The sequence below is a fragment of the Heptranchias perlo genome, chromosome 6 (assembly GCF_035084215.1).
Source record: "Heptranchias perlo isolate sHepPer1 chromosome 6, sHepPer1.hap1, whole genome shotgun sequence".
NCBI classification, from domain to species: domain Eukaryota; kingdom Metazoa; phylum Chordata; class Chondrichthyes; order Hexanchiformes; family Hexanchidae; genus Heptranchias; species Heptranchias perlo.
In genome coordinates, this window is record NC_090330.1 from 83,218,249 (window position 1) to 83,246,003 (window position 27,755).

General features: G+C 45.5%; 1 protein-coding gene across 2 annotated transcripts in view; it reads left to right on the plus strand.

Moving 5' to 3' along the window:
* uggt2 (UDP-glucose glycoprotein glucosyltransferase 2) overlaps positions 1-27,755 on the plus strand; it is a 685,376-nt gene that overhangs the window by 252,141 nt on the left and 405,480 nt on the right. For both annotated transcript variants that reach the window (XM_067986476.1, XM_067986475.1), the window contains exons 17-20: positions 3,231-3,366; positions 4,256-4,416; positions 20,047-20,170; positions 20,282-20,380. In XM_067986476.1, coding sequence (XP_067842577.1) covers positions 3,231-3,366; positions 4,256-4,416; positions 20,047-20,170; positions 20,282-20,380 — 520 coding nt within the window. The remainder of the gene's footprint in view (positions 1-3,230; positions 3,367-4,255; positions 4,417-20,046; positions 20,171-20,281; positions 20,381-27,755) is intronic.

Sequence of the window (27,755 nt, forward strand, 5' to 3'; positions counted from 1 at the left end):
ACTAAGAATTTTCAGTCTAAACAAAGATCTCCCAGCCGAAAGTTTGTCTGAAAGACCAGAATGCCCTGCTGCAGTAACTCATCTTTTATCCCCATCTGTCAAACAAGCATTTCAATGTCCAACTGGCTGAAACACTTCTCCTAAAACACTTCCCACAGCATGGGAAACACGCTGAGGCTGAATGAAAATCGGTCCCCTGCCCGAATCACCATGAAATACTTCAATTACTTAAACTATCTAAATAACTGTGTTAACTATCATCCCGCCGGCTTTAATTGCCGGTGGGACTTCTGCATTCTTGAGGCGCGCGTGCGCACACAGGCGTCTCTGTGGGGAACCCGGAAATCGCCAGGTTGGAGCCGGCTTCCTCACCCGCTCGGGATTTCCCCAATTTTCAGAGCTCCCCCGCCCCCAACGCACCCGCACTTCAGCTTGAAAATCGAGCCCACTCTGTCTAATACCTTAGTTGTGAATTGCTCTTCCTAATAAGCTCCACCTTATTCAGTTAGTTAAGATAAAGAAGTATATGGCCTAGCAAAATTAAGAATAGAGTAGTGATAATGGGGGATTTCAACTATCCTAATATAGATTGGGATAACAATAATATAAGGGGCAAAGAAGGGGAGGAATTTTTGAAATGTGTTTAGGATAACTTTCTTGGCCAGTACGTTTCCGGCCCAACGAGGAAGGAGGCATTGCTGGACTTGATTCTACGGAATGAGACGGGCCAAGTGGAGCAAGTGTCAGTGGGGGAGCATTTAGAGAGCAGTGATCATAGTATCATAAGGTTTAGAATAGCTATGGAAAAGGACTCTGACCACTCTATAGTAAAAATACTCAATTGGACGAGGGCCAAATTCAATGGGATGAAAACAGATCTGGCCCAAGTAAATTGGAATCAAAGATTGGCAGGCAAAACTGTAATTGAACAGTGGGCTGCCTTTAATTGGCTCCACTCCTCCTCTTACTACCCGTTTACTGTTATCATGTCTGTAGAAGACTTTTGGATTCCCTTTTATGTTGTCCGCTAGTCTATTCTCATACTCTCTCTTTGCCCCTCTTATTTCCTTTTTCACTTCCACTCTTTAAAGAGCCTTTAAAGAGGAGCTGATTCGGGTACAGATAAGGTACATTCTAATGAGGGAGAAAGATAGGGCAACTAAAGCCAGAGCTTCCTGGATGGCAAAGGAGATAGAGAGTAAGATGAAGCGGAAAAAAATGACAGGTGTCTGGTTGATAACACAAGTGCCAACCAGAGAGAATATAGAAAGTTCAGAGGGGAATTGAAAAAGGAAATAAGAGGGGCAAAGAGAGAGTATGAGAATAGACTAGCGGACAACATAAAAGGGAATCCAAAAGTCTTCTACAGACATGTAAACAGTAAATGGGTAGTAAGAGGAGGGGTGGGGCCGATTAGGGACCATTAAGGAGATCTACTCATGGAGGCAGTGGGCATGGCTGAGGTACTAAATGAACACTTTTCATCGGTCTTTACCAAGGAAGAAGATGCTGCCAGAATCTCAGTAAAGGAAGATATAGTTAAGATACTGGATGGGCTAACAATTGAGAAAGAAGAGGTACTAGAAAGGCTAGCTGTACTTAAAGTAGATAAGTCACCTGGTCTGGATGGGATACACCCCAGGATGCTGAGGGAAGTAAGGGGGGCAATTGCGGAGGTACTTGCCATAATCTTCCAGACATGCTTAGATTCGGGTGTGGTGCCAGAGGACTGGAGAATTGCAAATGTTCAAAAATGGTGTAAAGATAAACCCAGCAACTATAGGCCAGTCAGTTTAACCTCGGTGGTGGGGAAGCTTTTGGAAACGATAATCCGGAACAGAATTAACAGTTACTTGGACAAATGTGGATTGATTAGGGGAAGCCAGCATGAATTTGTTAAAGGCAAAATCATGTTTAACCAACTTGATAGAGTTTTTTGATATGAGGTAACAGAGAGGGTCGATGAGGGCATTGCAATTGATGTGGTGTATATGGATTTTCAAAAAGCGTTTGATAAAGTGCCACATGGTAGGCATGCTATTAAGATTACGGCCCATAGAATAAAGGGGGCAATAGCAACATGGATACAGAATTGGCTAAATGATAGGAAACAGACGGTAGTGGTGAACGGTTGTTTTTCGGACTGGAGGGAGGTGTGCAGTGGTGTTCTCCAGCGGTTGGTGCTGGGACCACTGCTTTTCTTGATATATATTGATGACTTGGACTTGGGAATACAGGGCACAATTTCAAAATTTGCAGATGACTCAAAACTTGGAAGGGTAGTGAACAGTGAGGAGGATAGTGATAGACTTCAAGAGGATAGAGACATGCTGGTGGCCTGGGCGGACTCGTGGCAGATGAAGTTTAACGTGGAAAAATGCGAGGTGATGCATTTCGGTAGGAAAAATGAGGAGAGGCAATATAAACTAGAGGGCACAATTCTAAAAGGGGTCGAGGAACAGAGGGATCTGGGGGTATATCTGCACAAATCATTGAAGGTGGCAGGGCAGGTTGAGAAAGCGTTTAAAAAAGCATACGGGATCCTGGGCTTTATAAATAGAGGCATAGAGTACAAAAGCATGGAAGCCATGATGAACCTTTATAAAACACTGGTTTGACCACAACTGGAGTATTTTGTCTAGTTCTGGGCACTGCACTCTAGGAAGAATGTGAAGGACTTAGAGAGGGTGCAGAAAAGATTTACTCGAATGATTCCAGGGATGAGAGACCTAAATTACATGGATAGACTGGAGAAGCTGGGATTGTTCTACTTGGAACAGAGAAGGTTGAGAGGAGATTTGATAGAGGTGTTCAAAATCATGAAGGGTCTAGACAGAGTAGATAGAGAGAAACTGTTCCCATTGGCGGAAGGGTCAAGAAACAGAGGGCATAGATTTAAGGTGATTGGCAAAAGAACCAAAGGTGACATGAGGATAAACTTTTTTACACAGCGAGTGGTTAGGATCTAGAATGCACTGCCCGAGGGAGTGGTGGAGGCAAATTCAATCATGGCCTTCAAAAGGGAACTGGATAAGTACTTGAAACGAAAAAATGTGCAGGGCTACGGGGATAGGGCGGGGAGTGGGACTAGCTGGTTTACCCGTGCAAAGAGCTGGCACGGACTCAATGGGCCGAATGGCCTCCTTCCGTGCTGTATGATTTCTATGATTCTAAGATTAATGCCACACTTTAAATGTTCTAGCTGCTAACATTATTCTCTATTCTTGCAGATATACAATAAAGTACAGGATGGGGAAACACTTACTGTGGACTATGTGGTCAGTTTTATGAAAAAGAAGTACCCACGAGTTGATGTTAAAAATATCTTTGGTGTTGATTCTGAGTTTGATGACCAACGGAAGGCAAGTGATCTAAATGTTGTTTCAGAGTTATGCTAATGTCTCTATCACTCTGGGCTGCATTTAAAGGCAACTTCCACCGTTGTCGAATGCTGCAAAAAAAAACCCTAAGTTTTGTAAGACTGCCATGTTGAAAAGGAAGTTGAGCACTTTTGCTAAATGCAAAGTCAAACCTGTTAAAATTGTCAGCTGATTTTACAGTGCTAAGAACATTTGCCAGTGGTACATGATCAGTCTTACTGTCATTTGCTTCCATTAACTTGCTGGTAAGGTTTTATTCTGCAGTAAGTTGAGGATCTGTTTGAAGTTTTTTTTCCCGATTTTCTCCCTTCCTGTCCTGAAGTACTGTCCCATGACTGGTGGCAGCTCTCAGGTACTTGCCCAAGTGCCATTCCTCATATATGAATCTACACAGTGTCAACAACCTAAAAGGTGTCAAAGCTGAGCCTGATCCTTTTCTCTTGTGACACTCACACGCCTCTATGTGGAGCACCCAGATTGTGCCCAGGAGCGGAAAGCCCAGCAAATTTTTCTTTTTTGCCTGTTTTCCCCTCACTAGTCCAAGAGGCCAATTATAATACCCCAACTATTGTTAAGATCGTTTAACTCAGCACAGGATGGGAATTGGACTTGTAACTTTCTGATCTGTATAGCTCAATGCTGGAAAAAGGAGTGATTTTACTCACTAAGTCGATTTGAACATATTTACAATGTTTGTTACAGTTAACAAAATAGTGTTGAAACAGAATATTGACCAATGTTTCCGTACTGCACATAACACCAAGCTGATTTCTATTTGAGAAACATTGGTATAGTAATATGTTTAAGAATATTTTTTGGTTGTATAGAGTAAATTCTATATTAATGGCTGTCTTATTTCTGATTTGAATAGGCAGGAGCAAACTTTTACAAAACGACTGGCTTGGGGTCACTGCCACAAGGTCTTTTTAATGGTGTTCCCTTCAGCATAGATGAGTTGGACCCTGAAGAGTTGGAAACAATTATCCTTCAAAAGATAATGGACGCAGTAGGGTTTTTTCAGAAGGCAGTTTTCATGGTATGCTTTATATTTTGTGTGTGGAGAGATGTGGTATGTACCAGCTCTAATAGTTTGAGATTTTAATATAGTTTTTCTTCTGTAAATATAATTGGAGGTGAGATTTTGTGTTTTTGAGTTTTCCTAAATATTAGAAGTTGAATATATTTTGCAGTTGACAAAGATCCCATATTGGAGGTGTTTTCGCGATAGAGCTCAGTACCTCAGTCAAGTTCCTTGGATCATGACACTGGAAAAAACAGCACAGAGTACAATACCTCAGTTACTACACCAAAAAAACATTCTTTTTTTTTGCTAAATTCCTACTTTGGTCAGTTTTAATACATTTAAATCCCCTTTGAAAAGTTTCTGAAGTCAAGTAGAAAATGGTCCTATTGACCACAAACAAAATCAAACTTTTAAACTTGAAAAGGAGGATATGTTAGGAGGTTCCAGAAATTCAAAGTGGTTAAGGTTCTGAGTTCTAACAACTTTTATCCCAGGGTTCTTAAGGAATTGGCTCAAGAGATTGTGAATCCCGTCAATGGTAATTTTCAGTACTCACTGGATTTGGGTTACATCGCAGGGTAAGTAGTAAAGGTGATTCTTATTTTTTTAAAAGGGACTAAGGACGTAGCGTCAAATTACAGACCTATAAAACTTGTTTATCAGGAATTTTTTTGAAACTGATAATGGATAGTGTAAGGGATTATTTCGAGGGACAGAGGCTAACAAAAGATAAGCAGCTTGGTGTCAGGAGTTAATTAACTTATTTATTTTCTTTAAGAAAGTTATGGGCCTGAAGGATACAGGCAAAAGAAAGGAGGTTGTATGCCTGGATTTTAGGAGGACATTTGACACTGTCCTACATAATAGATTACTCTCAATTTCAAAGTTTGCAGATGACATGAAACTCGGAAATGTAGTAAACAGTGACGGGATGGTAATACACTTCAGGAGAAAATAGATAGTCTGGTGAAATGGGCAAACACATAGCTGTTGCAATTTAACGCAGAGAAGTGTGAAGTGATGCATTTTGGTAGAAAGAATGAGGAGAGGTAATATAAACTAAATGGAATAATTTTAAAGTGCTAGTGGCAGCCAGTTGTCAGGGCTGATGATTGAACTGCCACAGTTTGTAATTTTTACAAATGATTTGGAAAATTGAACCATGTCCGATGGGCTCGATATTAGCAGGGCGGTGGGTTCTCAGCGGGTGGTCGATTGGGCGCGCCCGGTGAAATCAGTGTGCTCCGCACGCAATTACAGGATAATTGGAGCCACTTACCTTTGCTTCAGGGTTTCCCGCTGGTAAGATGCGGGCGGGCGGACTGCGCATGCGCAGTAAGATCTGTCAGCTGGAGGAGCCCTATTTAAAGGGGCAGTCCACCAATGCTCCTTCTGCAGCAAACAACCAATGCTGAACCATGGAGCAGGCCAGAGGGAAGGCTGCCCCAAGATTTTCAGACTCCTCACTTCAGCTGCTGCTGGATGGGGTGAGGAGGAGGAGGGAAATATTTTTCCCATCGGATGGGAAGAAGTGCCCTCCCTCCACCACGAAGAAGGCCTGGCTGGAGGTGGCCGAGGAGGTCACCAGCTGCAGCAATGTGGCACGAACCTGGGTCCAGTGCCGGAAGAGATTTAATGATCTAACCAGGTTAGGCAAAGTGAGTATACTTATGCATTCTCCCACACTCCGTCTTCCACATCACCTCCACCACCACACAACTCCTTCTGCACTGCCACCACAACGCTCTTGCATCACTCCTCACATCCACTCAACTATCATCCTCACCTTGCCTGCACGTACTCACTACCCCTGTCCCCATTCGAATACGATCACGCAACCCAGTCCTCGTACAATATCATGGCTATGTCTCACACGCACCCTCCCATGCATCTCCCTCACACTCAACCCCACCCACACCAATGCATGCAGCGGCTCACTATGCAACCATCACTCAATCACGCCTCTGTGTTTTGCCTTGATAGGAGAAGAGGTGCCAGAATGCCCGGGAGAGGGCACAGACCGAAGGGATCCCACCACACCAGGTGGTCCTAACGGATGCAGAGCAGCAGGCATTGGAAATCAGCCGCACGCTGGAGTGCCTGTCCGTGGCGAATGCCGAGGCTGGGATTGCACAAGCGGCCGGTGACAGAAAGCTAACACTCAGCACTCATGATAGCGAATGATCTTAGCATCACTTGGCATCTGCAGCACTTCAACATCTGTCCACATGCCTAATATTACTTTCTGTTCTCTTGCAGGGTCATCTGCGAGTGCCATGACCATGGAGGGTGATTCCTCAGAGGACCTGCCGGTCTCTGAGGGTCCACCATCACATCTGAGCCATGCATCCATCAGCGCAGATCCATACACCTCGGTGGGTCCCCGTCCTCACTTAGTTGGGCTTGCACATGATGAGTCACCACGCACATGTGACCACGAGCACACCCTGGTGGCAGGGGCAGCTGTGGAGAGACCGCGTCGGTGGGAGCACTCTTCTCCAGGCTCTGATCAGCTGGACCCAGATGCTGAACCCTGGGGGCCAGCCATGAAAAAGAGAGTCATCGAAGGGCAGCAGCACATTGCCGAGGTGCTGGAACAGGTGCCACGCGCACTCTCCACAATCGCACAGAGGATGGAGGAGTCCAACTCCTGCATGAGGGGAATGGTGGCACAGGTACAAGAGGGTATCTCCGAGATAGTGTCACAGGGACGTGAAGGCATCTCTGGGATAGTGTCACGGGTGAGTACGGGAATGTCTGCGATGGAGGAAAGGCTAGCCTCCCTCGAGCGTCAAGCACGGCTCAACAATGAGTCCATTCAGGCTCTGACAACAGCCGTTCGGATTCAGGGTGAGCAACATTCTGGCGCTTTGAACAGGCTGACAGATATTTTACAGGTGGTCTTCTAAGGCCTCACACAAGTCCTCCAAACTGCCGTCCAGCAAGGTGGAAGGAGTGATGTGGGCCTGGGCCACGAGAGGGATGATGGTGAAAGGGGACATGGAAGTGGGGACGCCACTCAAAGCGCTCCCACGTCTCACCCATTGCCCCCCTCTCAACCAGTACCCGCAACGCTGCCCCCTCTCCAGGTGGCCTAGTCTGCCCCTGCACAGGTGCAGGTGGAGGGGCCCTCACGGGCACCCAAACCCAGAGGGCACGGCCCAAAGCATCTCATCGGTCAGGGCATGAACAAGAGCAACCTGCCACTACCTCTGCTGAAGCCACAGGGGTAGCACCGCGTAGGGGTTCCCGGAAACACAAGGCAAAGGTTTTGTGGGCACAGAGGGAATGCACAAAGGTGTCTGACGATTTGTCATGTTTTTCATTTCTTTTGTTTTGTTTCACATGCACAATAAATATTATTATTATCACCACTACTGCCACGGCTTGCCCATTCTTGACTGGCTTGTGGAATAGGTCCCTTTCATGGGGTTCACCATGAACACGCACACTTGATGCCACCCATTGTGTCATTGCAGAGTGGGTGTAGGTGTATTTGCAGTGCTCTTTTGTGCAGACGACTGAGAGACGCTGGCAATGTCCCCGATGGCACCCTGGAAGGATGCAGAGGAGAAATTGTTGAGGGCAGTGGTGACTTTGACAGCGATCGGTAAGAAGATGGTGCTCGGGCCAGCCAGGAGCAGCTCGGCATGAAGGAGGCTGCAGATGTCCACAACTACATGTCGAGTGACTGAGCCTCCGTGTGCACTGCTGCTCAGAGAGGTCCAGGAAGCTGAGCCTCGGTCTGTGGACCCTGTGGCGAGGGTAGTGCCCCCTGCGACGCATCTCTCTCTGCGGTTGCCCTCCCTCCTGCTGTGCAGGTGGATGTGTCACAGCACTGTGTTGTGGAGCTCCACTTGTCAGAGGTGGACGGCGTGACCGGCGAGACTGATGATGGTGTTCGCCCTCCGAGGAGGTCATGACTGCAGCTACGGTAGCCCCCATCCGGAAGATGTACATTTGAGGGGGTCTACAATGTAGGTACATGTGTCTGGACACCGGGGTAAGTGTGCAAGTTTATGCATTTGGTTGTTAGGAGGAGGGTGGTGGAGGCCAAACTTTGTCCAAAGTGACAGAGTGGCCTCCTGCAATGAGTGAGGGTCTCCCCCCCAACCTGTCAAATGGACCTTTGCAGCTGCCACAGGCTGATGGCTGCAACACGTCCATTTGAACTGGGAGTGTATCCCCCAATACGGGAAACAGAATCAGTTAATTGCAAAATCCGATCCCTCCTAAAATATCGGGTCAATTAGGTCTGTAAACAACCTGAAGTACCTGTTCAAGTACGTTAAGTGGCACCCCGCCAGCTTTAATTGCCGGCGGGAGTCCCACATGCGGGGGCTGCGCGTGCATGTGAGCGCGTCACTCGGGAACCCGGAAATGGGGCGGGTTGGAGCCGGGCTCCGGACCTTCCCCGGGAATCCCGGATTTTCGCAACCCCCCCGCCATGAACGCACCCGATCGTGGGTGCGAAAATAGAGCCCGATGTGTCTAAATTTGCAGATGACACCCAATTGTGATTATCAATGTGCTCAAATCCAAAGTCATCAAGAGTAGTGTGGTCCAATAAAAATCGCTGAGTAGCCACAGGTGTAGCTATGGTGATGCCATTCTAGCCACGTTCACTACTTTCAGTAGAAAATGCTGTAGATAAACTCACACAATACAGGAAAATCATAGAAAGGTTACAGCATGGAGGGAGGCCATTCAACCCATCGAGTCCGCGCCGGCTCTATGCAAGAGCAATCCAGCTAGTCCCACTCCCCCGCCCTTTCTCCGTAGCCTTGCAAATTTTTCCTTTCAAGTACTTATCAGTTCCCTTTTGAAGGCCATGATTGAATCTGCCTCCACCACCCCCTCAGGCAGTGCATTCCAGATCCTTACCACTCGCTGTGTAAAAAAGTTTTCCCTCATATCACCTTTGGTTCTTTTGCCAATCACCTTAAATCTGTGTCCTCTGGTTCTTGACCCTTCAGTGGGAGCATTGGGAACAGTTTCTGTCTAGACCCTTCATGATTTTGAATACCTCCATCAAATCTCCTCGCAACCGTCTCTGTTCCAAGGAGAACAACTCCAGCTTCTCCAGTCTATCCACTGAGCACTTGAAATGCCATAGCATACAAGGCTACGGACCAAATGCTGGAATATGGGATTAGAGTAGACAGGGCTGATGGCCGGCGCGGACACGATGGGCCGAAGGGCCTCTATCCGTGCTGTATAACTCTATGACTCTATGACTCTATAACTAAAGTCCCTCATCCCTGGAATCATTCTAGTAAATCTCTTCTGCACCCTCTCTGAGGCCTTCAGATCTTTCCTAAAGTGCGGTGCCCAGAACTGGACACAATACTTCAGCTGTTGCCGAACCAGTGTTTTTTAAGGTTCATCGCAACTTCCATACTTTTGTACTCTATGCCTCTATTTATAAAGCCCAGGATCCCGTATGCTTTTTTAACTGCTTTCTCAACCAGTCCTGTCACCTTCAATGGTTTGTGCACATACACCCCCAGATCTCTCTGTTCCTGTAACCCTTTTAGAGTTGAGCCCTCTAGTTTATATTGCCTCTCCTCCTTCTTCCTACTGAAATGTATCACTTCGCATTTTTAGAAACATAGAAAATAGGAGCAAGATTAGGTCATTCGGCTGTCCGGGCCTGCTCCGCCATTCAAAATGATCATGGTTGATCGTCTAACTCAGTACCCTGTTCCCACTTTTTCCCTATATCCCTTGATCCCTTTAGCATTAAGAAATATATCTATCTCCTTCTTGAATATATTTAATGACTTGGCCTCCACTTTCTTCTGTGGTAGAGAATTCCACAGGTTCACCACCCTTTGAGTGAAGAAATTTCTCCTCTTCTTGGTTCTAAATGGCATACCCCGTATCCTGAGACTGTGACCCCTGGTTCTGGACTGCCCAGCCATCGGTAATATCCTCCCTGCATCTAGTCTGTCTAGTCCTGTTAGAATTTTATATGTTTCGATGAGATCACCCATCATTCTTCTAAACTCGAGTGAATATAGGCCGAGTCGACCCAATCTCTTCTCATACGTCAGTCCTGCCTTCCCAGAAATCAGTCTGGTAAACCTTCGTTGCACTCCCTCCATGGCAAGGACATCCTTCCTCAGATAAGGAGACCAAAACTGCACACAATACTCCAGATGTGGCCTCACCAAGGCCCTGTATATCTGCAGTAAGTCATCCCTGTTCCTGTACTCAAATCCTCTTGCAATGAAGGCCAACATACCATTCACCTTCCTAACTGCTTGCTGCACCCGAATGCTCGCTTTCAGTGACTGGTGTACTAGGACACCCAGGTCTCGTTGCATCTCCCCTTTTCCCAATCTATCACCATTCAGATAATAATCTGCGTTTCTGTTTTTACAACCAAAGTGGATAACCTCACATTTATCCATGTTATACTGCATCTGCCATGTTCTTGCCCACTCACCCAACTTGTCTAAATCACATTGGAGCCTCTTTGCATCCTACACACAGCTCACATTCCATCCCAGCTTTGTGTTGTTGCAAACTTGGAAATGTTGCATTTAGTTCACTCATCCAAATCATTGATATATATTGTGAATAGCTGGGGCCCAAGCACTGATCCCTGCGGTACCCCACTAGTCACTGCCTTTATTCCTACTCTCCTTTTCCTGTCTGTCAACCAATTCTCAATCTGTGTCAGCATATTCCCCCCAATCCCATGTGCTTTAATTTTGCACACTAACCTCTTGTGTGGGACCTTATCAAAAGCCTTCTGAAAATCCAAGTACACCACATCCACTGGTTCTCCCTATCTATTCTACTAGTTACATCCTCAAAAACTCCAGTAGATTTGTTAAGCATAATTACCCTTTCATGAACCCATGCTGACTTTGTCCAATCCCGTTAATGCCTTCCAAGTGTTCTGTTATCACATCTTTTATAATAGACTCTTGCATTTTCCCCACTACTGATGTGAGACTAACTGGTCTGTAATTCCCTGTTCTTTCTCTCCCTCCTTTTTGAAATAGTGGGGTTACATTTGCCACCCTCCAATCTGTAGGAACTGTTCCAGAGTCTATAGAATTTTGGAAGATGATCACCAATGCATCCACTATTTCCAGGGCCACTTCATTTAGTACTCTGGGATGTAGATTATCAGGCCCTGGGGCTTTGTCAGCCTTTAGCCCCATTAATTTCCCTAGCACTATTTTTTTTACTAATACTGGTTTCCTTCAGTTCTTCCCTTTCACTAGACCCTTGGTTCCCTAACATTTCTGGGAGGCTATTTGTGTCCTCCTTTGTGAAGACTGAACCAGAATATATGTTTAATTGTTCTGCCATTTCTTTGTTCCCCATTATAATTTCCCCCATATCTGACTGCAAGGGACTTACATTTGTCTTCACTAATCTTTTTCCCTTGACATATATATATAGAAGCTTTTACAGTCAGTTTTTATGTTCGCTGCTAATTTACTCTCATACTCTATTTTTCCCCTCTTAATCAATCTCTTTGTCCTCCTTTGCTGAATTCTGAACTGCTCCCAATCCTCAGGCTTGCCGCTTTTTCTGGCAATTTTATATGTCTCCTCTTTGGATCTAATACTATCCCTAATTTCTTTTGTAAACCATGGTTGAGCCACCTTTCCTGTTTTATTTTTGCACCAGACAGGAATGAATAATTGTTGTAATTCCTGCACACATTCTTTAAATATTAGCCATTACCTATCCACCGTCATCCCTTTTAGTAAAGTTCCCCAACCTATCATAGCTAACTCGCACCTCATTCATTATTTAGATTCAGGACCCTAGTTTCAGATTCAACTGCTTCACTCTCCATCTTAATGAGGAATTCTATCATGTTATGGTCACTCTTCCCTAAGGGACCCCGCACAAGAAGATTGTTAATTAATCCTTTCTCATTGTACAATACCCAGTCTAGGATCGCCTGTTCTCTAGTTGGTTCCTCAACATATTGGTCTAGAAAACCATCACATAAACACTCCAGGAATTCCTCCCCCACAGTGTTATTGTTAATTTAGTTTGACCAATCTCGATGTAAATTAAAGTCACCCATGATTATAGTTGTACCCTTCTTGCATTTGTCTCTAATTTCCTGTTTAATGCCCTCCTCTACATCTCCACTACTGTTTGGGGGCCTATAGACAACCCCCACCAACGTTTTCTGTCCCGTGGTGTTTCTTAGCTTCACCCATACAGTTTCCACATCGTGATTTTCCAAGCCAATATTTTTCTCCATTAAATTTCATCTGCCACGTGTCTGCCCATACCACCAGCCTGTCTATATCCTCTTGAAGTCTATCACTATCCTCCTCACTGTTTACTCCACTTCCAAGTTTTGTGTCATCTGCAGATTTTGAAATTGTGCCCTGTATACCCAAGTCCAATTAATTAATATATATCAAGAAAAGCAGTGGCCCCAGCACTGACCCCTGGGGAACACCACTGTACACCTCCCTCCAGTCCGAAAAACAGCCGTTCAGCACTTCTGTTTCCTGTCCCTTAACCAATTCTATATCCATGTTGCTACTGCCCCCTTTATTCCATGGGCCGCAATCTTGATGATAAGTCTACCGTGCCGCACTTTATCAAATGGCTTTTGAAAGTCCATATACACCACATCAACTGCATTGCCCAAATATACTACACACGTTTACTTAACAAACATCTGCCACCATTCAGTAACCAAGGAAGTAAAGCACTCACGACAATTGAAAAACAATCACACACCCTGGTTTTTGTTTTATCATTTTACCAACAAATACCAAAAAGGTTAAAGAACACTTGCATATGCCGTGCAAATATGAATACTGAGATCACAAGCTCAATGACTGTGTCTATTACTCATTTTTTATTTACTAATCAGAAATGCAATTCACCGCATCTGGATTCCCAATTCACCACATGTGGCTTGTGGCTAACATATTGGACAACACTGATCTAGAGAAGTTATATATGTGGGCAGAGAAGTGGCAGATGCAACTTAATGTGGAGAAATGTTGAGTTATGAGAGCTGGCAGAGGGAAAAATTATGTGAATTACATACTAAATGGAAATGTGCTTCCCGTGTTGCAAGAAGAAAAATATTTTGGGAGTTTTGGTCAACAGGTTGCTAAAAACATTGAATTGTTCAAAGCATTGAGACAAACTAACAGAATATTGGGATGTATAGCTGGATGTTTAACTTGTACATTGAGAAATGTAATTCTAAAATTATATGTGGCCTAGGTGAGGCCATATTTAGAATGTTGCATGTAGTATTGATCTCCCTATTTTCAAAAGGATATTAAGTTATTGGAGGGAGTGTAAAGGAGATCTTTAAATTGGTTCCAGAACTAAAGGGACAGAGCTATGAAGAGAGGTTGCCTACCCTTGGAATTTTCTCTCTTCAAGAGAAGAGGCTGAGGGATGATTTGATAAATTTAAGAAAATGTTTGGGGAACTTGCCAACTGGTTACTTTTTCCTTCCACCCAACCTGTGACGAGTTTCCTATCCTGTGTTTGTCACTACTACTAACCCCTTCTCATGTCCCTCAGTTGTACGATTTGCCTTGGTTACAATAAAACAATAAAATGATTACTTTTACCAGGAGTTTTTAACAATTTATAGTTTTACAGTCTGAACTGAGGTACAGAGGGATCTGGGTGTCCTAGTACATAGGAACATAGGAGTAGGCCATTTAGCCCCTCGTGCCTGCTCCACCATTTGATAAGATCATGGCTGATCTGTGATCGAACTCCATATACCTGCCTTTGGCCCATATCCCTTAATACCTTTGGTTGCCAAAAAGCTATCTATCTCAGATTTAAATTTAGCAATTGAGCTAGTATCAATTGCCGTTTGCGGAACAGAGTTCCAAACTTCTACAACGCTTTGTGTGTAGAAATGTTTTCTAATCTCGCTCCTGAAAGGTCTGGCTCTAATTTTTAGACTGTGCCCCCTACTCCTAAAATCCCCAACCAGCGGAAATAGTTTCTCTCTATCCACCTTATCTGTTCCCCTTAATATCTTATAAACTTCGATCAGGTCACCCTTTAACCTTCGAAACTCTAGAGAATACAACCCCAATTTGTGTAATCTCTCCTCGTAACTTAACCCTTGAAGTTCGGGTATCATTCTAGTAAACCTACGCTGCACTCCCTCCAAGGTCAAAATGTCCTTCCGGAGGTGCGGTGCCCAGAACTGCTCACAGTACTCCAGGTGCGGTCTAACCAGGGTTTTGTATAGCTGCAGCATAACTTCTGCCCCCTTGTACTCTAGTCCTCGAGATATAAAGGCCAGCATTCCATTGGCCTTATTGATTATTTTCTGCACCTGTTCATGACACTTCAATGATCTATGTACCTGAACCCCTAAGTCCCTTTGGACATCCACTGTTTTTAACTTTCTATCCTTTTTTGATCCAAAGTGGATGACCTTACATTTGTCTACATTGAATTCCATTTGCCACAGTTTTGTCCATTCACCTAATCTATCAATATCGCTTTGTAATTTTATGTTTTCATCTACACTGATTACAATGCCACCAATCTTTGTGTCATCGGCAAACTTATATATGAGACTTTCTATGCCTTCATCTAAGTTGTTAATAAATATTGTGAATAATTGAGGCCCCAAGATCATGAATCAGATGAAGTTAGTAAGCATGTACAGCAAGTGATTAGGAAGACAAATGGAATGTTGTCATTTATTGCAAGGGCATTGGTGAGACCACATCTAGAATACTGTGTGCAGTTTTGGTCTAATTTAAGAAAGGACATAATTACTTTAGAAGCGGTTCAGAGAAGGTTCACTTGACTGATTCCTGGGATGAGGGGGTTATCTTAAGAGGAAAGGTTGGACAAGTTGGGCCTGCATACACTGAAGTTTAGAAGAATGAGAGGTGATCTTATTGAAAGGGGACTAGAAGGGGTAGATGTTTCCCCTTGTGGGAGAGAGTAGAACTAGAGGCCACAGTTTAAAAATAAGGGGTCTCCCATTTAAGACAGAGATGAGAAGAATTTTTTTCTCTGAGGGTCGTGAGTCTGTGGAACTCCCTTCCCCAGAGAGCGGTGGAGGCAGGGTCATTGAATATTTTTAAGGCTGAGTTGGATAGATTCCTGATTAACAAGGGAGTCACAGGTTATAGTAAGTAGATAGGAAAGTAGGGTTGAGGTCACAATCAGATCAGACATGATCTTATTAAATGGCAGAGCAGGTTCGAGGGGCCGAATGGCCTACTTCTGCTCTTAATTCATATGTTCATATTAGAATACGTGAAACATTCTAAATGTGTATCGGATATTCGACATATTTTTTGACCTTCAATGAATTATGGATGTAATGTTCGAAGCCTTTGCCTACAGCACAATAATAAGTAATCTAACAAATTACCATTTCATTTGAGCTGACCAAATGTTCTGGTTGCTAAGAAGTGGGCTAAAATCAATGAAGGTTCAGTTTGACCCAGCAAGCAAAAGGACATAATTATGGGGTGCATCCTCGGTTGTTGAGGGAAGTGAGGGTAGAAATTGCAGAGGTGCTGGCCATAATCTTCCAATTCTCCTTAGATATGGGGGTGGTGCCAGAGCACTGGAGAATTGCAAATGTTACACCCTTGTTCAAAAAACGGTGTCAGGATAAACCCGGCAACGACAGTTCAACCTCGTTGGTGGGGAAGCTTTTAGTAACGATAATCCAGGACAAAATTAATAGTCACTTGGACAAGTGTGGATTAATAAAGGAAAGCCAGCATGGATTTATTAAAGGCAAATCATGTTTAACGAACTTGACTGAGTTGTTTGATGAGGTAACAGAAAGGGTTGATATAATCATAGAATCATAGAAGTTTACAACATGGAAACAGGCCCTTCGGCCCAACATGTCCATGTCGCCCAGTTTATACCACGAAGCTAGTCCCAGTTGCCTGCACTTGGCCCATATCCCTCTATACCCATCATTCCAAGTGTGGCCTTACTAATGTCTTGTACAACTTCAACAAGACATCCCAACTCCTGTATTCAATGTTCTGACCAATGAAACCAAGCATGCTGAATGCCTTCTTCACCACCCTATCCACCTGTGACTCCACTTTCAAGGAGCTATGAACCTGTACTCCTAGATCTCTTTGTTCTATAACTCTCCCCAACGCCCTACCATTAACGGAGTAGGTCCTGGTCCGATTCGATCTAACAAAATGCATCACCTCACATTTATCTAAATTAAACTCCATCTGCCATTCATTGGCCCACTGGCCCAATTTATCAAGATCCCGTTGCAATCCTAGATAACCTTCTTTACTGTCCACAATGCCACCAATCTTGGTGTCATCTGCAAACTTACTAACCATTCCTCCTAAATTCTCACCCAAATCATTAATATAAATAACAAATAACAGCGGACCCAGCACCGATCCCTGAGGCACACCGCTGGTCACAGGCCTCCAGTCTGAAAAACAACCCTCTACAACCACCCTCTGTCTTCTGTTGTCAATCCAATTTTGTATCCAATTGGCTACCTCACCTTGGATCCCGTGAGATTTAACCTTATGTAACAACCTACCATGCGGTACCTTGTCAAAGGCTTTGCTAAAGTCCATGCAGACCACGTCAACTGCACAGCCCTCATCTATCTTCTTGGTTACCCCTTCAAAAAACTCAATCAAATTCGTGAGACATGATTTTCCTCTCACAAAACCATGCTGACTGTTCCTAATCAGTCCCTGCCTCTCCAAATGCCTGTAGATCCTGTCTCTCAGAATACCCTCCAACAACTTACCCACTACAGATGTCAGGCTCACCAGTCTGTAGTTCCCAGGCTTTTCCCTGCTGCCCTTCTTAAACAAAGGCACAACATTTGCTACCCTCCAATCTTCAGGCACCTCACCTTTAGCTGTCGATGATTCAAATATCTCTGCTTGGGGACCCGCAATTTCCTCCCTAACCTCCCATAACGTCCTGGGATACATTTCATCAGGTCCTGGAGATTTATCTACCTTGATGCGCGTTAAGACTTCCAGCACCTCCCTCTCTGTAATATGTACACTCCTCAAGACATCACTATTTATTTCCCCACATTCCCTAACATCCATGCCTTTCTCAACCGTAAATACCGATGTGAAATATTCATTCAGGATCTCACCCATCTCTTGTGGTTCCGCACATAGATGACCTTGTTGATCCTTAAGAGGCTCTACTCTCTCCTTAGTTACTCTTTTGCCCTTTATGTACTTGTAGACGCTCTTTGGATTCTCCTTTGCCTTATCTGCCAAAGCAATCTCATGTCCCCTTTTTGCCCTCCTGATTTCACTCTTGACTCGACTCCGGCAATCTCGATACTCTTCAAGGGATCCACTTGATCCCAGCTGTCTATGCATGTCACATGCCTCCTTCTTTTTGACTAGGGCCTCAATCTCCCGAGTCATCCAACGTTCCTTACTTCTACCAGCCTTGCCCTTCATTTTATAAGGAATGTGCTTACCCTGAACCCTGGTTAACACACTTTTGAAAGCCTCCCACTTACCAGACGTCCCTTTGCCTGCCAACAGACTCTCCCAATCAACTTCTGAAAGTTCCTGTCTAATACCATCAAAATTGGCCTTTCCCCAATTTAGAATTTTAACTTTTGGGCCAGACCTATCCTTCTCCATAGCTATCTTAAAACTAATGGAATTATGATCACTGGTCCCAAAGTGATCCCTCACTAACACTTCTGTCACCTGCCCTTCCTTATTTCCCAAGCGGAGGTCAAGTTTTGCCCCCTCTCTAGTCGGGCCATCCACATACTGAATGAGAAATTCCTCCTGAATGCACTCAACAAATTTCTCTCCATCCAAGCCCCTAATGCTATGGCTGTCCCAGTCAATGTGGGGAAAGTTAAAGTCCCCTACTATTACCACCCTATTTTTCTTGCAGCTGTCTGTAATCTCCTTACATATTTGCTCCTCAATTTCCCGTTGACTATTTGGTGGTCTGTAGTACAATCCTATCAAAGTGATCTCTCCCTTCTTAATTTTCAGTTCTACCCATATAGACTCCGTGGGCGAACCCTCGGATATATCCCCTCTCACTACTGCCGTGATGTTCTCCCTAATCAAGAACGCAACTCCCCCTCCTCTCTTACCTCCTGCTCTGTCTTTCCTATAGCATCTGTACCCTGGAACATTGAGCTGCCAGTCCTGCCCCTCCCTTAGCCATATTTCAGTAATAGCTATAACATCCCAGTCCCATTTACCCATCCATGCCCTGAGTTCATCTGCCTTGCCCATCAGACTTCTTGCATTGAAATAAATGCAGTTTAATCTAGACTTCCCTTGGTATTTGCCCTGCTTTCTCAGACCATCTGTCCGGTCATGTTTTGTACACTCTCCCTTACTGCCTTTTGTTTCTGTCACCACTTTACTTCCCACTGATTTCCTGCATCGGTTCCCATCCCCCTGCCACATTAGTTTAAACCCTCCCCAACAGCACTAGCAAACACTCCCCCTAGGACATTGGTTCCAGTCCTGCCCAGATGCAGACCGTCCAATTTGTACTGGTCCCACCTCCCCCAGAACCGGTTCCAATGGCCCAGGAATTTGAATCCCTCCCTCTTGCACCATCTCTCAAGCCACGTATTCATCCTAGCTATCCTGTCATTCCTACTCTGACTAGCCCGTGGCACTGGTAGCAATCCTGAGATTTCTACCTTTGAGGTCCTACTTTTTAGTTTAACTCCTAACTCCCTAAATTCAGCTTGTAGGACCTCATCCTGTTTTTTACCTATATCGTTGGTACCTATATGCACTATGACAACTGGCTGTTCACCCTCCCCCTCCAGAATGTCCTGCAGCCGCTCCGAGACATCCCTGACCCTTGCACCAGGGAGGCAACATACCATCCTGGAGTCTCGGTTGCGTCCGCAGAAACGCCAGTCTATTCCCCTTACAATCGAGTCCCCTATCACTATAGCTCTGCCACTCTTTTTCCTGCCCTCCTGTGCAGCAGAGCCAGCCACAGTGCCATGAAACTGGCCGCTGTCACCTTCCCCTGGTGAGCCATCTCCCCCAACAGTATCCAAAACGGTATACCTGTTTTGGACGGAGATGACAGCAGGTGACTCCTGCACTGCCTTCCTACTCTTCCTCTGTCTGTTGGTCACCCATTCACTATCTCCCTCAGTAATTTTTATCTGTGGTGTGACCAACTCACTGAACGTGCTATCCACGACTTCCTCAGCATCGCGGATGCCCCAAAGTGAGTCCATCCGCAGCTCCAGAGCCGTCAAGCGGTCAAACAGTAGCTGCAGTTGGACACACTTCCCGCACCAGTTCTTCTGCTACCCACTGTTCAGTGGAGGTGAATGAAAGTAAATGCATGCTTTAATTAGTTTGGAGTTTTTAATTCCAGGATTGAAGCTGCTTCCTCATTCATTATAGCCCTTGGTAGGTAAAACTTGTGTGGAAGTGCTCACAAAATGCAGTACATCTTCAAAGAATGTATGAATTTAATGTGGATCATTGCCTACTCATTGGCCACTTTAAATGTCTATTAACGGGGATTAGTATTTCTTTGCCAACCAGTTAAATTGCACTATTTTAATAATTACAGACTAATGACTTCCTAATGCCCATTGAGAGCCCTGAGTCACCGCAGCCTAATTATGAAATCTGATTACAGGGTCAGTTGAATGAACATATGGATGTGGTAGATTTCCTGATGGATCAGCCTAACGTTGTCCTCCGTATCAATCCTGTAATTCTGAACACTCAAAGAAAGTATCTTGATCTTACATCTAAGGCAGGTACTGTCATTATAATAGTAATTTTATGATTTTAAAAGTTGTTTCTGGAGGAAACTGTTTCATATTAAAACAAAAGTTGCATTTTCTTTGAACATTTATCCTGTGTTTTAGCTTTGAATGACTGGAATGACTTTCCCACATATTCATTCCTGGATTCTCGAGACAAAAGTGCAGTAATTGCAGATAACATGAAATACCTCACAAGAAAAGGTACTCGTAATTTTGCTTTCTGTTTGTAAAGGTGTTCATACAAGTTTCTGATCTATAGATTACTATGAATTCAATGTCTTTTTTCCCCTCACCTATGGCTGGAAATAAGCATTTTGTTGCTTAACCCTTACACTATGTACACCCAGTATTTAGTTTGTTATTCGTATATATAAAGGCTGGAGGAAGAAAATAAAATCTTACAGAATGCTCATAAGCAAGCTTTCTCACAGTAAATTGTATGAGCAAGCCGCTGAAATACAAAATTACCAAGCATCCAGAAAACCTCATAGATATTGTTCCTATAATGTATAATGGATATGAGGAATAGACTATCTGCAAAAGAAGTTCATGTTATATTGATTAACTCCCTTAAAGCAGAGCTTGGAAAAATGTCTAGTTAAGGCTTGAAGATTTATCGGACAGAGGTAGGTGAACAAATACTGCATGGAACACAATGGTTCATGTGTTACTGGAGTATAGATGAGTCACTATGAAATGTAACGTAACTGGTCTGGTTGGCAAGTTTGGATGAACATTATAAAATTTTGCTTGGGGAGTGGGAACTCCTTTCACCATAGCTTTATCTTCTTGGGCGCTTAAGTGTACTTGACTACTTCTCTCAAAAGATTAAGTGGGTTGGGCAAAGTTCATAATCAGGCATTTTGGTCTGTGGAGGGTATGGGCCTTATAGGCAATATGTTTTTTTTTTCATTCTTTGTGCTTAAATGTACCCTGACATGGAGCTTTCCCATGTCAGGGTACCTCTTTAGTCCTTTTGGCATTAAATTGCCCTGACCCAATTCTTTCCCATTCCTCCATTGTACAACGATAACTTGCATTTATAGTGCCTTTAACATAGAAAAATGCTTGGCCAGGAGAGCCTTGGAATAGTCGAATCTGGAGGTGACAAAGGTATAGATGAGGGTTTCGGCAGCAGATGGGCTGAGACAGGGATCTCCTTGCTCCATCATCCATCCTCCATAAGTTTCAGCGAATCCAAAACTCTGCTGCCCCTAACCTATTCCTCACTAAGTTCCACTCACCCCACAACCCTGACTTGCTGAGCTACATTGGCTTCCCATCCCCCAACACCTCCAATTGAAAATTCTCATTTTTGTGTTTAAATCCCTTCATAGCTTCACTCCTTTCATTTGTCTGTAACCGTCTCTGACCCGACAACCTCCCCAGAGCTCGGTATCCATTTTTGTCTGATTATATTTTTCTACGTTAAAGTCGCTATATAAATGCCAGTTCTTTGAATGTGGAGATAGTAATTTATAATGGAAAAGGTTGACAGCAAGTGCGTGCAGACATAAGCTTTTTAACAATTCAAAGATACATAGAATCATAGAATCATAGAAAATAGGAGCAAGAGCAGGCCACTCGGCCCTTCGGGCCTACTCCGCCATTCAAAATGATCATGGGCGATCGTCTAACTCAGGACCCTGTTCCCACTTTTTCCCCAGATCCCTTGATCCCTTTAGCATTAAGAAATATATCTATCTCCTTCTTGAATATATTTAATGACTTGGACTCCACTGCCTTCTGTGGTAGAGAATTCCACAGGTTCACCACCCTCTGAGTGAAGAAATTTCTCCTCATCTCGGTTCTAAATGGCATACCCCGTATCCTGAGACTGTGACCCCTGGTTCTGGATTCCCCAGTCATCGGGAACAACCTCCCTGCATCTAGTCTGCCTAGTCCTGTTAGAATTTTATATGTTTCGATGAGATCACCTCTCATTCTTCTGAACTCTAGTGAATATAGGCCTAGTCGACCCAATCTCTCCTCATACGTCAGTCCTGCCTTCCCAGGAATCAGTCTGGTAAACCTTCGTTGCACTCCCTCCATGGCAAGGACACTCTTCCTCAGATAAGGAGACCAAAACTGCACACAATACTCCAGATGTGGTCTCACCAAGGCCCTGTATAACTGCAGTAAGACATCCCTGTTCCTGTACTCAAATCCTCTTGCAATGAACGCCAACAAACCATTCGCCTTCCTAACTGCTTGCTGCACCTGAATGCTCGCTTTAAGCGACTGGTGTACAAGGACACCCAGGTCTCATTGCACCTCCCCTTTTCCCAATCTATCACCATTCAGATAATAATCTGTCTTTCTGTTTTTACAACGAAAGTGGATAACCTCACATTTATCCATGTTATACTGCATCTGCCATGTTCTTGCCCACTCACCCAACTTGTCTAAATCACATTGGAGCCTCTTTGCAGCCTCCTCACAACCCACATTCCATCCCAGCTTTGTGTTGTCTGCAACCTTGGAAATGTTACATTCCGTTCCCTCATCCAAATCATTGATATATATTGTGAATAGCTGGGGCCCAAGCACTGATCCCTGCGGTACCCCACTAGTAACTGCCTGCCACGGGGAAAAAGACCCGTTTATTCCTACTCTCTGTTTCCTGTCTGTCAACCAATTCTCAATCCAGTATACTCCCCCCAATCCCATGTGCTTTAATTTTGCACGCTAACCTCTTGTGTGGGACCTTATCAAAAGCCTTCTGAAAATCCAAGTACACCATATCCACTGGTTCTCCCCTATCTATTCTACTAGTTACATCCTCAAAAACTCCAGTAGATTTGTTAAGCATGATTTCCCTTTCATAAACCCATGCTGATTTTGTCCAATCCTGTTAATGCCTTCCAAGTGTTCTGTTATCACATCTTTTATAATAGACTCCAGCATTTTCCCCACTACTGATGTTGGGCTAACTGGTCTGTAATTCCCTGTTCTTTCTCTCCCTCCTTTTTGAAATAGTGGGGTTACATTTGCCACCCTCCAATCTGTAGGAACTGTTCCAGAGTCTGTAGAATTTTGGAAGATGATCACCAATGCATCCACTATTTCCAGGGCCACTTCCTTTTGTACTCTGGGATGTAGATTATCAGGCCCTGGGGATTTGTCAGCCTTTAGCCCCATTAATATCCCTAGCACTATTTTTTTTACTAATACTGGTTTCCTTCAGTTCCTCCCTCTCACTAGACCCTTGGTTCCCAAACATTTCCGGGAGGTTATTTGTGTCCTCCTTTGTGAAGACAGAACCAAAGTATGTGTTTAATTGTTCTGCCATTTCTTTGTTCCCCATGATAATTTCCCCCATATCTGACTGTAAGTGACCTGCATTTGTCTTCACTAATCTTTTTCTCTTGACATATTTATGGAAGCTTTTACAGTCAGTTTTTATGTTCCCTTCTAGTTTACTCTCATACTCTATTTTTCCCCTCTTAATCAATCTCTTTGTCCTCCTTTGCTGAATTCTGAACTGCTCCCAATCCTCAGGCTTGCTGCTTTTTCTGGCAGTTTTATATGTCTCCTCTTTGGATCTAACACTATCCCTAATTTCTTCTGTAAACCATGGTTGAGCCAGACAGGAGTGTCTTTCCCATTGCACAATACCCAGTCTAGGATCGCCTGTTCTCTAGTTGGTTCCTCAACATATTGGTCTAGAAATCCATCACGTACACACTCCAGGAATTCCTCCCCCACAGTATTATTGCTGATTTAGTTTGACCAATCTATATGTAAATTAAAGTCACCCATGATTATAGTTGTACCCTTCTTGCATGCGTCTCTAATTTCCTGTTTAATGCCCTCCCCCCAAATCTCCACTACTGTTTGGAGTCCTATAGGCAACCCCCACCAACGTTTGCTGCCCCTTGGTGTTTCTTAGCTCCACCCATACAGATTCCACATTGTGATTTTCCAAGCCAATATCCTTCCTCACTATTGCTTTGGTTTCCTCTTTTATTAACAACCCTACCCCACCTCCTTTCCCTTTTTGCCTGTCCTTCCTAAATATTGAATACCCCTGGATGTTCAGTTCCCATCCTTGGTCACCCTGCAGCCATGTCTGCATAATTGCAACAATATCATACCCGTTAATATCGATCTGCGCTGTTAATTCATCTACCTTATTGTGAATTATTGTGTCTTATTGTGTCCGTATTGTGTCTCATTAAGACACATTGGGCCCGATTTTACCAGGGGTGCGGGTTCTGGGCGGGTGGGCCAGCGCGCCCGGTGAAATTAGTGGGTTGCCCGCGCGATCGTAGCAGGCAACACACTAATTGGATCCACTTACCTGCTCCTCCGGGTTCCCCGATGCTGATCTGCGCATCGGGCGGGCGGCGCATGCGCAGTAAGATCTGTCAGCTGGAGGCGCTCTATTTAAAGGGGCAGTCCTCCACTGACAGATGCTGCCACAAACAGCAAAAATTACAGCATGGAGCAGCCCAGGGGGAAGGCTGCTCCTAGTTTAATGATGCCTCACCCCAGGTATCATTAGATGGGGTGAGGAGGAGGGCGAGGACAGAGATCTTCCCCCCGGCGGGCAGGAGGAAGCGGCCTGCCTCTGCCACCAAGAAGGCCTGGCTCGAGGTGGCAGAGGGGGTCACCTGGGCCACCAACATATCGCCCACCTGCACACAGTGCAGGAGGCGCTCCAATGACCTCAGTAGGTCAGCCACAGTGAGAACACTTACTCTTTCCCCTACACTCCGTCTGCCACAACACTGCCCCCACCCCACATCTCCTTCGGCACTGCCAACACCACTCTGTCACATGACCCCTCATACCCACTCAAACCTCATCCTCACCTTACCTGCACCTACTCACCTCGCCAGTACTCATCCCGCCACTACCACGCAACCCAATCCTCATACAATCTCATGGCTCTATCCCATACTCACCCTCTCGTGCATCTCTCTCACGGCCAGCCTCACTCAACCTGCCACCACCTGTGCTGCAGCCACAGGGCATGCATCACATATGTGCAGTAGGCAGCGTAAGGCAAACATGTCGTGAGCATGAAGGGGACGCACAAGGGTGTTTGAGGGTTTGTCATGGTTCTTACTTCTATTGAATTAAAGAACAACTCACATCACACATTATATTGGCACCACTACTGCCATGTCTTCGCGAATCCTGTCCGGTTTGTGCAACAATGCCCGCTCCTGGGTATCCCTATGAGGACCCACCACTGATGCCACCCAGTGTGTCACTGCAGAGTGGGTGTAGGTGTATTTGCAGGGCTCTTCTGCGCAGACGACTGAGAGACATCGGCGATGTCCCTGGTTGCAGCCTGGAAGGCTGTGGAGCAGAAGTTCGGGATGGCAGTGGTGACTTTGACAGCGACAGGTAGGAAGATGGTGCACGGGCCAGCCAGGAGCAGCTCGGCATGAAAGAGGCTGCAGATGTCCACGGCTACATGTCGACTGACTCTGAGCCTCCGTGTGCACTGCTGCTCAGAGAGGTCCAGGAGGCTGAGCCTTGGTCTGTGGAACGTGTGGCGAGGGTAGTGCCCTCTGCGACGCATCTCTCTCTGCGGTTGCCCTCCCTCCTGCTGTACAGGTGGATGTGTCACAGCACTCTGTTGTGGAGCTCCACGTGTCAGAGGTGGACGGCGTGCATGGCGAGGCTGGTGATGCTGTTCGCCCTCCGAGGAGGTCATGACTGCAGCTACGGCGGCCCCCATCCGCAAGATGTACATCTGAGGGTGTCCGCAAGGTAGGTACATGTCTCCGGACCCCGGGGTAAGTGTGCAGGTTGGTGACTTCGACCATCAGGAGGAGGGTGGTGGAGGTCAAACTTTGTCCCAAGTGACAGAGCGGCCTCCTGCAATGGCTGAGGGTCTCCCCCCCCCCCCCCCCCCCCACCTGTCAAATGGACCTTTGCAGCTGCCACAGGCTGACGGCTGCAACACGTCCATTTCAACTGGGACTGTTTCCCCCAGTGTGTGAAACAGTCCCATGTTTATCCAAAATCACACACAGTCCCTTAATCAGGTCAGTTAATGACCTGAACAACCAAAGTAAATACTCTCAAGTGGCATCCCGCTGGCTTTAATTGCCTGCGGGATTCCCACCAGCGGGGGCTGCGCACGCACCCCCGCACGTCAGCGCGGAACCCGGAAGTGGGCGGGATCGAGGCGCGATCCGGTCACGCTCCGGGATTTCGTGATTTTCGGGGCCCCCCTGCCGAGAACGCACCTGATAGTGGGTGCTAAAATTGGGCCCAATGCCTTTAGACTTGTCTTTTTAAGATTGGTAATCATCATATTATTGTTTTGCACTATGGCCCTATTTGTTTTTTGCCCTTGTTTTCTCTGCCTTCCACTATTGCTTCTTCCCTTTCTGTCTTTTGTTTCTATCCTTGTTTCCCTCTTCTCTGTCTCCCTGTTCAGGTTCCCATCCCCCTGCCATTCTAGTTTAAACCTTCCCCAACAGCACTAGCAAACACCCCCACGAGGACATCGGTCGCTGTCCTGCTCGGGTGTAACCCATCCCGCTTGTGCAGGTCCCCCCTTCCCCAGAACCGGTCCTAATGTCCCAGGAATCTAAATCCCTCCCTCCTACACCATCCCTGCAGCCACGCATTCATCCTGTCTATTCTCCTGTTCCTATACTCACTAGCACGTGGAATTGGTAGTAATCCTGAGATCACTACCTTTGAGGTCCTGCTTTTTAATTTATCTCCTAACTCCTTAAATTCACCTTGCAGGACCTCATCCCTTTTTTTTACCTCTGTCGTAGGTACCAATAAGGACCACGACTACTGGCTATTCACCCTCCCCCTCCAGAATACCCTGCAGCCGCTCCATGACATCCTTGACCCTAGCACCAGGGAGTCAACATACCATCCTGCAGTCACGTTTGTGGCCACAGAAACGCCTATCTGTTCCCCTTACAATTGAATCCCCTATCAATATAGCCCTGCCACTCTTATTCCTCCCCTCCTGTGCAGCAGAGCCACCCGTGGTGCCCCGTACTTGGCTCTTGCTGCTTTCCCCTGATAAGCCATCTCCCCCAACAGTGTCCAAAGCGGTATATCTGTTTGAGAGGGAGATGGCCCCAGTGGACTCCTACTCTACCTGCCAAGTCCTTTTACTCTGCCTGGCGGTCACCCATTTCCTTTCTGCCTGCGTAATCTTTACCTGCGGTGTGACCCCTCACTGAACGTGCTATCCACGATAATCTCAGCATTACAGATGCTCCACAGCTCGGGTTAGCCAGTAGCTGCAGCTGGACACACTTCCTGCACACATGGTCGCCAGGATCACTGGTAGTGTCCATGACTTCCCACATAGTACAGGAGGAGCATATCACGGGTGCGAGCTGTGATGCCATGACTTGCCTTAGATTTAAACTGCGTTCATCTCTAAGACTCTCCTCTCGCTCTCGAACTCTCCTTTTACACTGTGCTCACCTCTCGGACTCTCCTCCCGCTCTCGGACTCTCCTGCCTCACCTGTGACGTCGCACAGTAGTTTTCTCTTGTTTCAGGTCTGCTGCTGCTTTCATCCCTGCTCTCAGTCTTCTGCTGCTCAGGTCTGCTGCCGCTCTGTGGAAAAAGTTAGG